General features: G+C 42.4%; 1 protein-coding gene across 1 annotated transcript in view; it reads left to right on the top strand.

The window, feature by feature from the left end:
* DNAH9 (dynein axonemal heavy chain 9) overlaps positions 1-14,252 on the top strand; it is a 369,577-nt gene that overhangs the window by 281,593 nt on the left and 73,732 nt on the right. The window contains exons 57-59 of the mRNA XM_055258020.2: positions 359-499; positions 5,372-5,542; positions 7,882-8,004. Coding sequence (XP_055113995.2) covers positions 359-499; positions 5,372-5,542; positions 7,882-8,004 — 435 coding nt within the window. The remainder of the gene's footprint in view (positions 1-358; positions 500-5,371; positions 5,543-7,881; positions 8,005-14,252) is intronic.

Genomic DNA, 14,252 nt, shown 5'->3' with positions numbered 1-14,252 from the left:
CACTGCTTGGCATTCCAGTGCATTTTTCAGTCATACATTTTTTTTTTTTTTTTTTTTTGCATTTCCATGAAATCTTTCTCATTAGACATGGAGTGTGGAGGCTTTCATGGCTCACACTTCCCATCTGGAAGAGCTGACACCTCACCCTCCGAAAGCACTAGAAGTTTACCATCTCCTTTCTCATCCAAGTTCTAGGAAGGAATACCATAGTAGCTTTTCAACTTTCTACCCATCAACCCCATCCCTCTTCACTCCATCCCCTAAGCAGACGCATGTCTACTCACACAGAGGGACCAAGTTGATTCTCAGGAAGCCCAGGTTGGTTGGAACAGTGAGCTGCTGTTTATTTTTCCAACAGGTCCAGGAGGCCAAGGTGACCGAAGTGAAAATCAACGAGGCCCGAGAGCACTACCGGCCAGCAGCTGCCAGGGCCTCACTGCTCTACTTCATCATGAACGACCTCAGCAAGATCCATCCAATGTACCAGTTTTCTCTCAAGGTGACTTATACCTGGAGTTTCTTGCCTGATTATAATAAAGCAGTGTAATATTGCCAATGCAGCTCTCTGTGAGAGCTTATCCATGTAAGATCATTAGCTATGGCAGGTCTGTAAGATCAAAGCCAGGAGAGCAGCTATGTTACCTTCAGACATCTCTTACCATCCTCATCTCTTTAATTGGATCTTACGTGACTCACGGGTAATTTTGACTGGAACAGAACAGGACACCACAGCAAGTCTTGGCTCATTCTTTCAGTAGGCACACATGATATGGTGGGTACTATGCTTACTGAATGTGTGGAAGGTGATACCGAAGAAATCTGAGAAGTGATCTCTGTCCCCAAAGAGCTTAAAATATAATAGACAATCAAATGTGTCACTTGTATTGATTAACGTCCAAAGCAGGCAATAATAATACACCAACTTTAAATTAGTTTTCTTATGACCCTAATATCCCCAAAGCTCCTGCCTTATGATTGTTGAAATATTCCTAAAACCAAAGATGTTAGCAAATTGTAAGTGCTGACTAAACTTATCTTACTCATGAAAAAATAAAGACCTATAAATTCTTAGTGCATCTCTGAAAGTACATCTTTCCCCCCAGGGCATTCACCAAAAGACCATAATTGAAGAGGCATTAGGAGGTAGTGAAGCATTTCTAAACTTCTTTGGTTTGACCCCACAAAGAGGACATGCATACACATACACACAGAGAAATAGGAGAGAGAGACCATATGTATATAGACACATGGAGATTTCACATACGGAGACCATATGTATATAGACACATGGAGATTTCACATACACACAGTCACACACACACACACAGAGAGAGAGAGACAGAGAGAGAGCACACACACTTCAGGATCTGTGGAGTGCTTTCAGCTAAACCACCATGTGAAGACCAAGATGGCGGGGATGGTGGTGAGCAGATGAGAAATCAGAGGGCCTCCAGTTCCTGGGACTCATTTGATTGAAGATGGCATTTAATCATTTCCCAGTCTTTTTATTTTAACTCAGAGTCTCTGCAGATTGGATGAACTGTGTTTATAATATTTTAGGTTTTTTTTTTTTTTTTGAGACGGAGTCTCGCTTTGTCGCCCAGGCTGGAGTGCAGTGGCACAATCTCAGCTCACCGCAAGCTCTGCCTCCCGGGTTCACGCCATTCTCCTCCTCAGCCTCCCGAGTAGCTGGGACTACAGCCACCACACCCGGCTAATTTCTTTGTATTTTTAGTAGAGACGGGGTTTCACCATGTTAGCTAGGATGGTCTCCATCTCCTGACCTCGTGATCCACCCGCCTCGGCCTCCCAAAGTGCTGGGGTTACAGGCGTGAACCACTGCACCTGGTCCAATATTTTATGTTTTTAAAAGAAACCCAATACTTGGCCTCATATTTAGTTTAAGGCAACATAGGAAAGAATTATGAAAATCTTTTAAAACAGCATAAAAGTTGGCATGATAAGCCTAATAACCACAGGATCATCTCCCTAGTTCCAAGAGTAGTTGAAATTGACTATAGGTACCCATTAGAAGCCTACCAGAGTGACTCTCTCTGAAAACAAGAAATTAAATGAGGCCCATGACAATCTGTGTTCAAAACCATGTTGTAAGATGTTTGGCAGCAACAGTGTCCTGATATAGGAAGTTCTGAAGCTCCATTTTTAAAGTAGGGGAGATGGAGTTTGGGTCACCATACTGATATTAAGAACTGCAAAAACAGCTGTTCATTGACCAACCTGATCATTAAAAGCAGGTTAACTGCTTCATGATAAGTAGCTGAAGTAAGGGTGTTCAAAAATATCGAAACCATGATGCATTTAGAAGCCTTCTCTGTTTTGAAGAAAAATGGGCCACTGTAGTTTCCATGGTCTTGGCTTTTGTCTGGGGTTGAATTTTACAGTTCCCCTTCCTGGCAGAAAAAGAAGAGGCATTCTCAGAATATGGAAACCCCAGATAGGCCAACGTGGCAGGAACCATTCATCCCAGCTTTCAAAAGTGTTTTGAGCAGGAATATATTAAAATGTGTTTGTGTGTGTTTACACATGCAAAAACTCTTCAACAGCCAGGTTTTGAACTTGGAAGTTTATAACATGATTAAGATGGAACTTAAGTGGCAGTAAAGTAATTTTTCTTCAAGATTTAGCCAAAGGCAAGGCAAAGGTTAATAAGACACATTCACAGGGTGCCTCAGAGTGAAAGACACCTCGCTGGGGTCTCCTGCAGATTGATGGGAGGCCCAGCTTTCTGTATTGTGTGCATTCTGCAGAGAGACATGGCTGGGGGAATAACACTTCTCAAAATAGTTAGAAGAAGCTTGCATCAGATAGGCAGAGGCGAAAATAACACAGCATTGGTCTCAAATTGGAAGCCCAAGGGCCTATTGTCCTGTTTTCTTTGGTCCTTGGAGGGCTTTTCAAGTACTTTAATTGGTTGCCAACATTTAAAAATGAGGAGAAGTTATGTAAGTTCCAAATTATGGCTTCTCATGAAGGTTTGGAAGATTGACAACACTGAGCTCACATCCCACGTGGCGTGATTTTGCTGGAGCCAAGGGATGCTGTCCCTCTAGACTGGCATGTGCCTCCAATGTTGCCACAGTCCTTATGCCTCCCTGTTTGGTGTTAAACACCTGGCCCCTGAAGGCATTGAATTTGATACCCTTGGTCTAGAGCATTGCTCATACTTTGCCTAAGTTCTTTTAGGCAGTGGCAGGACACAGTCATCCATCCAACAAATATTTTTTAGTGCTCACTGTAGGTGAAGAGATGGGCTAGATTTGGGGAAGTGTAAGAAATTGAGTAAGGCCTGGGCCCCACTATATGTGCTCATAACCTGGTAAAAAGATGAAAAATACCAAAGATACAAGGCAATGGATAAGGGCCCTACGAAAAAATTACAAAAGCTGATGAGTATATATGAGGGTGGTTTGAGTCAATGATAAGACTCCACGGGCAGGAGAAGGGACCTTCTGGAAGGTGCTGTGGAAATGGGATCAGGCCCAGCACCAGAGCTGTTCTGACACCAGAAGTAAGAGGAAGAAGGTTTTTGGGTTTTGTGTCTTTTTTTAGTACAGAAAAGAAAAAGAGAGCCAAAATTAGTTTAATGTAAAGAAAATGCTAAATGTATCTAGGTTTTTTTATTTTTTTTAGATCTTTTCCTGAATTGTGAATCACTTGGTTTAAACTTAAATAACACGGAGATTCTTTACTAATTACTGTTATTTTGATAAAGAGAGAGCTTTAGGGAAAAGCCATAGTAACAGCTAGGAGAAAGCTCTCCACTCTGTCTCTATGAAACTGTTCTGGAATCTTCCCAAATTGCTCTCTGTGGTGCTGGGGGGACATTATCAGCCTCTAATGAGCTATTCTTCCTGTCTAAAATCTATCAAGTGAAGGTAACCATCACAATGGATTGGGTTGAACATGGGCAGAAAATTTTGCAAAGATCATTAAAACTAAATAAAGAAGAAAGGCTGCAAAGCCTTTGTTAACAAGAAACACCCTGGAACCCTGGAAGGGAGTGAGAAATTCACATTTTCCTACTTTGCAAATGAAGAGATATTGAGACTCAAATCTTATCTGGTTTCCATTAAAGTTCAAATACTTGGTGGTGTTAGAAAGACTTAAGATTTTTTTTTCTTATTGAAGCCACAAAAGGAAAATAGAGAAAAGGCTGGAAATCTGCATAACCCAAAATTGAAAAGTTCCAATTATATCTTGGCTTGTATTTTCTTTTGTTCTGTTTTTTGTTTTTTGTTGTTGTTGTTGTTGTTGTTTTGTTTTGTTTTGTTTCTTAGGTTATTTTGAGACAGGGTCTCACTCTGTTGCCCAGGCTGAAGTGCAGTGGCACCAGTATAGCTCATCGCAGCCTCAAACTCCCGCTTCAGCTTCTCAAGTAGCTAGAACTACAGGTGTGTGCCACCATGCCCGGACAATTTAATTTTTTGTAGAGACACGGTCTCGCTATCTTGCCCAGGCTGGTTTTGAACTTCTGGCCTCAAGTGATCCTCTCAGCTCTACCTCCCAAAGTGCTGAGATTACAGGAATGAACCACTGCACCTGGCCTTGGCTTTTATTTTCTTTAATTGTTTGTTCTATTCATATCACCATATCACATTTAAAATGCAACATTCCAAATATTTACTTTTTTAAATAGTCAATATCTAAGTTTAAAACAATGGAAAACCGATTCACATGATTTTTATATTAGATTATACACATAATGTGTAGTTCAGAAGATGTAACCCAAGCAGGCTACACTCCCCACATTGCAGGAAGGGTCCATGAGAAAGGAGGCTGCTCGCAAGGACTCGTCTCATCACTGCAGAGGTATATATGCTTATAGCTATGTAATAATTCACATGAGCAAACTAAGAAAAGATAATAGCATGTTTTCTTGTTACCATTGTCCTTGGCAGGATATTTTGGGAAAACATTTCTTTGTTTTTTGGGGTTTTTTTGTTGTTTGTTTTTCTTTTTGAGACAGAGTCACTCTGTCGCCCAGCCTGAAGTGCAGTGCCACCATCTCGGCTCCCTGCGAACTCTGCCTCCCAGGTTCAAGCGATTCTCCCACCTCAGCCTCCTGAGTAGCTGGGATTACAGGCATGCACCACCACACCCGCTAATTTGTGTACTTTTAGTAGAAACAGTGTTTTACCATGTTGGCCAGGCTGGTCTCAAACTCCTGACCTCAGGTGATCCTCCTACCTTGGCCTCCCAAAGCACTGTGATTACAGGCATGAGCCACCGTGCCTGGCGTTGGGAAAAAATTTCTGTGGGCTGGAAAACTATCACATTCTTCACAGGTAAGACCACTAATATGTAGTAAGAAGGCTGTATACCTTACCAGTTTCCTGCCTTCTGTCCCCAGGCCTTCAGTATCGTCTTCCAGAAGGCTGTGGAGAGGGCTGCTCCTGACGAGAGCCTCAAGGAGCGGGTGGCCAACCTAATAGACAGCATAACCTTCTCTGTGTACCAGTACACCACCCGCGGGCTCTTTGAGTGTGATAAGCTGACCTACCTTGCCCAGCTCACCTTTCAGGTAAAAGTGGATTGAAGAAGTTTCCAGAAAACAGGTTATGTTTAGTGCCCAGACAGCAGGTGTTAAGAAACTTTCTTCTTTGAACATCACTTTCCACAGCATGTCCAGACTATCTGTCTTTGGATAGAGGCATCAGACAAGAAGGTCCAATATGGTGTATGCATCTGCCCCCACCATTTCCCACTTATGGCAGACATACTTATCCATCATTGTACTTTTTCTTGCTGATCCTGGATGATCTAAGATCTTCCTCAGCACAGCCCTCCAGCAGCCACTACCAATCAATCAAAACTGGCACTGAAGATGAAACTAGATGAAACCATACCAATAACTAGATGCTTTTTGAAATGCTGTAAGAAATTGGGTAGAGTATCCATCATTATTTATTTACCTTTAGATTGCGAGTTTACTGATACAGCCATCCCCTGGGATAAGAAATTGCACAGGTCTTTCCACAACTGTAGCAGCCTTGGCCTTAGAAAGTTTTCAATAACGTTGGTTCTCAAGGGTTTGCGAAGCAGGTATTTCCGATGTTCCTGCATCTTTAAGAAGAAACCTTTGTCTTCTAGTTATTCTCAACATCAAAAAACCATGAAAATTTACTTCCTTTTTTTTATTTTGAGATGGAGTCTCACTCTGTTGTCCAGGCTGGAATGCAGTGGTGTGATCCTGGCTCACTGCAACCTCCACCTCCCCAGTTCAAGTGATTCTCCTGCCTCAGGTTCCCGAGTAGCTGGGATTACAGATGTGCACCGCCAGGCCCAGCTAATTTTTTTTGCATTTTAAGTAGAGACGGGGTTTCACCATATTGGCCAGGCTCATCTCAAACTCCTGACCTCAGGTGCTCCTCCCACCTCAGCCTACCAAAGTGCTAGGATTACAGGCGTGAGCCATTGCATCCAGGCTAATTTACTTCCTTTTACATGTCCCTGTAATCATTTAGAATTGGAATTTTTTCCAATATGTAAATTGGGAGCACAAACTAATTATCTCGAAGGCCCTTTCCAATTCCAAAAGTCAGATACCCCATCATCACTTGTGTGCTGACTCCGTTTGCACCTTTCAGGGCCTGCTTGAGTTCATGGGTGAGTGTTGCTGTGCCTCACCCCTCTCACCCCCTGTATTCCTCACTCCAGCCCAGATGACAGCTTGGCCTTTGCAAAAAAAAAAAAAAAAAAAAAATGTGGGCCCCACCTCTCAGTGTCAATCGTGAGCTCAAACTAAGCCAAAGGCTGTTCTCTCCTCTGTACACAGCTCACTAATTCCCCTTTCAAGCCTCTGCTTTTTCCATTTCCTACTCCATGGAACGTCTTCCCTTCTGTGGAAATATCCCCATCTCTTAGCTTCTCCAAGACCCAATCCAAAACTACTTATAGGAAAGACACATGCACACGTATGTTTATTGCAGCACTATTTACAATAGCAAAGACCTGGAACCAACCCACATGCCCATCAGTGGTAGACTGGATAAAGAAAAGGTGGCACATATTCACCATGGAATACTATGCAGCCATAAAAAAGAACAAGTTCATGTCCTTTGCAGGGACATAGATGAAGCCGGAAACCATCATTCTCAGCAAACTAACACGGGAACAGAAAACCAAACAACACATGCTCTCACTCATAAGTGGGAGTTGAACAATGAGAACACATGGACACAGGGAATGTCACACACTGGGGCCTGTCAGAGGGTGGGGGGAAAGGGGAGGGAGAGCATTAGGACAAATATCTAAGGCATGCAGGGCTTAAAACCAGATGACAGGTTGACAGGTGCAGCAAACCACCATGGCGCATGTATATCTATGTAACAAACCTGCACGTTCTGCACGTGTATCCCAGAACTTAAAGTAAAAGAAAAGAAACTACTTTTAGAAAGTTTAGTCAAATTAGTTTCTTCCTGCCCCTCACTTGCTGGTAACTACTCTGTAACTCCTTTAGCATTATGGATTCCTATCCACATTTCTAGCTGCCATATATTCATACGTCACTTCGACATTCTCCTCAGATCGTGTCATTTGTATGTGTCATCTGCTCAATTGGATTGCAGAAACATACTCCATGGCATTTATGATTGATGTGTAATAAATGCTTATTAACCAAGATATAGTCACTCGCTATGTGCAGTTAAGTCACTCTGATATTTGGGGTAAAACTAGATGGACACAGTAGTAATGTGTGTGAATATACACTTCGTTCCACTCTACCCTCACTAAACAACCAAAATTGATGGGCAAACTAGTATTAGAGGCAGTAATAATTATACTGAATGACAACCCCTAAGATTTCTAGGACTCTGGCTACGAGCTAAAGAAATGCAGTGTCATTTCTCCACATTGCAGATTCTCCTCATGAACCGAGAAGTCAATGCAGTGGAGTTGGATTTCCTGCTTCGATCTCCAGTGCAGACGGGCACCGCCAGCCCCGTGGAGTTCCTCTCCCATCAGGCGTGGGGAGCCGTCAAGGTTAGTATTGACCCCTAGAAAAAAGCCATGCTGTTATCTCTCAGAGTTTACCTCTGACACTGGTCCCCGTGAAGTCAGCAGGGCTCTCTTTTGGAGTTCAAGCATTGAGCTGTGTTAAACATGGACGCATCCCTTTCCTCGCATCCCCACAGTGAGCTCATCTTTCCTGGGCCTGGAGAGAAGAAGCAGGTGCATGCTGGTGTATGAGGGCTCTGCCTCCAGGGTGTGAGGAAACAGGAAGTTCCTGTGATCCCCCCTGAGTCAGCTGAGCTGCTTTTCACCTACCAGGGCTTAAGGCTGGAAAATGGGCTCCTCGGTGAGTCCCTGGGGTTGATGGGGAGAGGCTGCCACAACATTTCCATAAAACAGCAGATGCCAGCGCTGTATTCAGGCATCTGAATCCTAACTCAGACTCAAAGCAGGAATGCATTTCAGCCTGGGATGCTCAGCAGTTAATAATAGCTCTTATATATTGAGTGCCTTGGAAATGCATTACCTTATTTAATTCAATTCTCATATCCACCTGGGCAATAGGTATTATTTCCCATTTAACATAAGAGGAAACAGGTCCCATGCTTACCAGAAGCCCGGAACACAAATTTTGGTCTGTCTGATGGCAGAGCCTATTTTCATTCCATGTCATGCAGCTTAGTTTAGCTGGGATTCTTTGAGTGTTGAAAAGATCACAAACTATAAGGTTCTTTCAGTAGGTGCTATGCCTGCAATTCACACATCCTGACACAATGCCTGGCAGGGAATGCTGGGTGAGGCAACACCAGCTCGCTCCAGAGTCCAGGCCTGCACTCCATGCGGGCAGTTGAATGAACACCTATGACAGGTTTCAGCGCCATGTGAGGAATAGCATCTGCATAAGATGAATCTTGTTTATGATCTCCTGTGTTTATTGCATTTTATAGATGTTTAGTAGCACAAAGAAGTATAAGAGTAAAGTAATATGATTGGCTTTCTTTCTCTTTATTTTTTTATTAAAATGGTTTATTTTGAGGCAATGATTCATATGTAATTTTAAGAAATAATACAGAGATATCCCTTGTACCCAGTTTTCCACAATGGTAACATCTTGCAATACTATAGTACAATAACACATCTGGGAAATTGTCATTGATACAATCCAGAAAGTTCCATCATTACAAGGACCTCCCATGTTGGCCTTCTATAACCACAACAACATCTTCCCTTACCCAGTTCCCAATACCTTCCAACCACGAATCTGTTCCCCATTTGTATAATTTTCTGTCATCTCAAGGATGTTACATAAATGGAATTATACAGTATATAACCATGCGGGTTTGGTGTGCTCATTTAGCATGATTCCCTCGATATCCATCTAAGTAGTTTTACTTTGTAACTAAAACCTAGAACTTAATTATTTATATACCTGCTGTCCCCTTCAAAGGAGTCATCTCAGGAAATTCTAGGCTCATTCCATTAATGCTACCATTGCTCAAAGATAGTTTTCTAACTTCTTTTTCAGAGCCTGTATTGTTTTAACCAACTTTAGGACTATATCTAAATCAAGAGTTGTCCCACTTTTTCTGCAAAGGGCCACTTAGTAAATATCACCATCTTCCCATCTTCACATGGCTGTCTTCCCTCTGTGAGTCCCTGTCTCTCTGCTTCTTATAAGAGCACCAGTTATATTGGATTAGGGCCCACACTACTAACTCCATCTTAACTTGATTACATCTACAAAGACCCTATTTCCAAATAAGATCACATTCACGAGTCCAGGAGATTAGTTCTTCAGTATATATTTTACCTTGGAGGGACACAGTTCACTCCATAACAATTATGAGGGCCACTTAGCCTTTGTAGGCCAGACTCTGTAGCAACTACTCAACTCTGCCAAAGCCAGACACAGTATGTAAATGAATGGACATGGCTGAGTTCCAATAAAACTTTATTGACAAAAACAGGTGATGGGCCAGATTGGGCCTGCAAGCTGTAGTTTGCCAATCTCTGATCTAAATAATAAAGTTGTAATTTGATTTTTATTTAATTTTATTTGTCATTCTGGGCCCAATCTGGTGAATGAGAAGGGAAATAATATACTGAGGAAGAAATAAGGGGGTACTCCATTCACAACAGAAACCCAAATTACAAAGTTACAAAATGCCTAAGAATGATTAAATAAATGCGGAGAAGTTGAAACCATCCATTTTCCTGGGCTACATAAGATACAAATGAATAGACACACTTTAGAGTAGCACTGTCAAAAAGAAATATAATGCAAACCACTTAAGTAATTTTAAATTTTCTATAGATGCATTAAAAAATGTTTTTAAAAATAGATAAAATTGACCGGGCATGGTGGCTCACGTCTGTAATCCCAGCACTTTAGGAGGCCAAGGCGGGTGGATCACCTGAGGTCAGGAGTTCAAGACCAGCCTGGCCAACATGGTGAAACCCCGTCCCTACTAAAAGTACAAAATTAGCCAGGTGTGGTGGTGCATGCTGTAATCCCAGCTACTTGGGAGGCTGAGGCGGGAGAATTGTTTGAACCTGGGAGGCAGAGGGTGAAGTGAGCTGAGATCGTGCCATTGCACTCCAGCCTGGATGACAAGAGCGAAACTCCGTCTCAAAAAAAAAAAAAAAATGGATAAAATCAATTTTAGCAAGATATTTTCTTTAAGCCAATACAGCCAAAATATTATCTCAATGTGCAGTTGTTATAAAATTATTACTGAGATATTTTGTATTTTTATACTAAGGCTTTGAAATCTGGTGAATATTTTTTAAACTTATAGCTCTTCTCAATTCAGATGCCAAATTTTCATCAAAAACATTTGTATTGAGATTCCATAAAATTGATTGATTCATATACCCAAGTTGTTCCAACAATCTTTAGAAGTTTTCCAATTAATAAAACAAGTCCTATTTTCTACACTTGAATTTTAAGACCATTAAAATTAAATACAATTAAAAATTCAGTCTCTCAGTCCCACCAGCCACATTTCAAGTACTTGGGAGTCACTCATGGCCAGTGGTTACCTCGTAGGACAGTATGGTCCAGAGCTAGACAATAATTTCATGTAGTCTTATGCCTTTACAGAAAATAAGTTAGTTCTGTAAAACAGTTCTGAATGAACCCCTTTGCAGAACTGGAGCAATGATGGAGATGGACTAATTAACACAGGCTCTGGAGTCAGACATCCCTGGATTCAACTTTTTTGTGTGTGTGGCCTCTGACATGTTATCTTATTCCTCTGAGCCTTGGCTTCCTCGTCTGCAAAATGGTCATCGGAATACCCTTCTCACACGGCTACTACATAAGACACAGTGTAAATGCTAAACCAATGGAAGCTGATTGGTTATGGTTGCTGTATTTGTTTCCTAGAGCTGTTCTAAGAAAGTACTACAAATGGAGTGGCTTAAAACAACAGAAATCTGTTCTCTCACAGTCGTGGAGGCTGAAAGCTGAAATTAAGGTGTCGGCAGGGCCGTGCTCCCTCCAGAGGCTCTAGGGAAGGATGCTTCCTCGCCTCTTCCAGCTTCTGGTAGCCCCTGGTGTCTTTTGCTTTGTGGCAGCATAACTCCAGGGTCTGTCTCCATCTTCACATGGCTGTCTGGCTGTCTTTCCTCTGTGAGTCTCTGCCTTTCCACTTCTTTCTTTTTTTTATTTTTTTATTTTTTTGAGACGAAGTCTCGCTCTGTCGCCAGGCTGGAGTGCAGTGGCAAAATCTCCGCTCACTGCAACCTCCACCTCCTGGGTTCAAGTGATTCTCCTGCCTCAGCCTCCCAAGTAGCTGGGATTACAGGCGTGTGCCACCACGCCCAGCTAATTTTTGTATTTTTAGTAGAGATAGAGTTTCACCATGTTGGCCAGGATGGTCTCGATCTCTTGAGCTCACGATCTGCCTGCCTCGGCCTCCCAAAGTGCTGGGATTACAGGCGTGAGCTGCCGCGCCCGGCCCTTTCCACTTCTTATAAGGCCACCAGTCGTAATAGATTAGGGTCCACACTAGTGACTTCACTGTGACTTGATTACATCTACAAAGACCCTATTTCCAAATAAGGTCACATTCACAAGTCCAGGAGGTTATTTCTTCAATATATATTTTGGGGAGACACAATTCACCCCATAACAATTATGATGATTAATCACCCAGCTATCTGGTGTCTAGATGTTGTAGTTGATATGGATTGTACCGCATAGAATTTGTCCAAAGAAGGAAAAACTTTCAGGAACTGTGAGTTGTGCAATTGGACCAAGTCCAGTTGCCTCTCTTTATATTACTCCACAAAGCCCTCTGCAGCAAAAGTCATAAGGAATAAATGATTCACAAGCCCTCTTCAGTGCTTTCATTTTACAAAGCTCAACCCAAAAGCTATGTACAATTTAGTTTCATTCCTCTTTTCACAAAATGGATTGTTTGGTTCGCTTTGCCTTGCTTCACTTTGCTTTGTTGTTTTGTTTTGTGGGCTAAGCTCATTTGGCTGTTCAAAGGCTTTTGCCAACTAGAGAAGCTTTGTCTCTCTATGTGAATTTGTTAGGAAGAGCAGCAAAGTCCAGACCCATCAAACTCAAGCACAGCACAGGATGTGAGCAGGTGAAACACAATGCGTTATGTAGTACTCATTGCCAAAGCCTTTGATGAATGCTCTTTTTAAGTGTTTGGTTGGATTTTAGCCTAAAGAAACAAAATAAGTATAATTGAATAGGACATGATTTTTTTAAAAAAAATTTTAAGCATTGTATCTCATGATGAGGACTGATTGCTTTGTTTCCCCAGAAGAACTAATAAGCAGGTAATGAATGAAATCTTTGTGATAAAATACTGCTTTTATTAATATCCTTTGTAAGGGTTTTTTAGGTCCTATCAAATGCAGAACTTTCAGGTAATGGGCATGCTCTGTTGCTCATTAGAAAACCTCATCTGCGATGAAGGCCTTTGTTAGCCTTTGAAAAGGCCCCTCACTACCAGTCTGGTTGCCAATTTAGCTTGGTTGTATTTTGCTACACAGTCCAAAGTAATTAGGTTAATTAGTCATTTCCATTTAGCTTATTAGAAGGCTAGAAATCCCTTTGCCTCATTTGGAAGATTAAATGTTGCAATTGTATTCAATCTAGAGCTTCAAGAAAGTGTGTTTCAGATCCAGCCCTGGCAGCTGGGAGCTCTGATCACAGTGTAATTTGCTCAGTTTTGTGGAGACGCCAGAGGGGGTTACAGGACTGCAGAAGGGTTAATAATGATGCAAACTGGGAAGAGGGGGTGAGTGGCTGCCTGGAAAAAGATGAAAGTCAGCTCCTCAGCACGGACAGAAATAATTACAGCAGCTGCAGCTTTCTCAGCCTGTCAAGAGCCCTCCTGCTGGCCAGGCAGATGTCAAATCTTATTAACTGAGCATTTCCTAAGTGCCAGGCACCCTGCTGGGTCTAAGCCGTACAAAGAGGCCCACAAAAGTTCTTGCCCGCAGGGAGCTCACAGTCTTGTGGGAGTAACAGACAAGTAAACCAGCAGTTGCAATTCAATAGCCATAGGAGCCCCCCAGGAAGGAAAAGGGAGAGCTTTATAGCCTTCAAAGCATTTGTATCTACATAACAGTATGAGACATGGCAGACCACATGACTTGGCCTCATTTTCCAAATGAAAAAAAACTCACAAGGGTTTTAAAACAGGCTCCAAGTCCATTGGCTCAAAAGTGGTGGTGCTGGGGCCAGAACTCCAGTCCCCCGGTGCCTCCTGCTCCACTCCACACACCACCTCCACACGACTTGCCTGCACCACTGGAGGATGATTCCCTGCTGTAAGTTATCAGGGTGAAACTGGGAAGCCACAGAGCCCATGTGAAGGAATATGTAAAGCCAGGACATGTGTTCATTTCCACGGGACAAAAGCCTGTGCAAGCCCCGGTCACATGCCTCTGTCCTTCTCCAGCTGTTTCTGTCGGTGGTAAGGCAAAAGACTCCTCTGCAGCAATCACGCTGCTTCCTATCAGGCCCTACACTCTCCCTCCTCCAGGCTTTAGCTCTTCTTGATCCTTCCTCCACCAAAAAAAAAAAAAAATCCCTTTCCTTCACTCTACCTCCATCTCTGCCCAGCAGAATTCTACATACCTACCAAGGCCTCCCTCATCTCCTTTTGCCCTAAGCTAGGACTGCAGGCTCCTGAAAGGCTTGTGTTTTTTGTTGTTGTTGTTTTTTATTATTGTCTTCCCCAGTATCTGGCAGGTAGTAGGAATTGAATAAACGTCAAAAGAATGAATGAATGAATGAGTTCAAATAA

The sequence above is a fragment of the Symphalangus syndactylus genome, chromosome 20, assembly GCF_028878055.3.
Source record: "Symphalangus syndactylus isolate Jambi chromosome 20, NHGRI_mSymSyn1-v2.1_pri, whole genome shotgun sequence".
In the NCBI taxonomy this organism is placed as follows: Eukaryota; Metazoa; Chordata; class Mammalia; order Primates; family Hylobatidae; genus Symphalangus; species Symphalangus syndactylus.
This window is presented reverse-complemented; position numbering and strand designations above follow the sequence as displayed.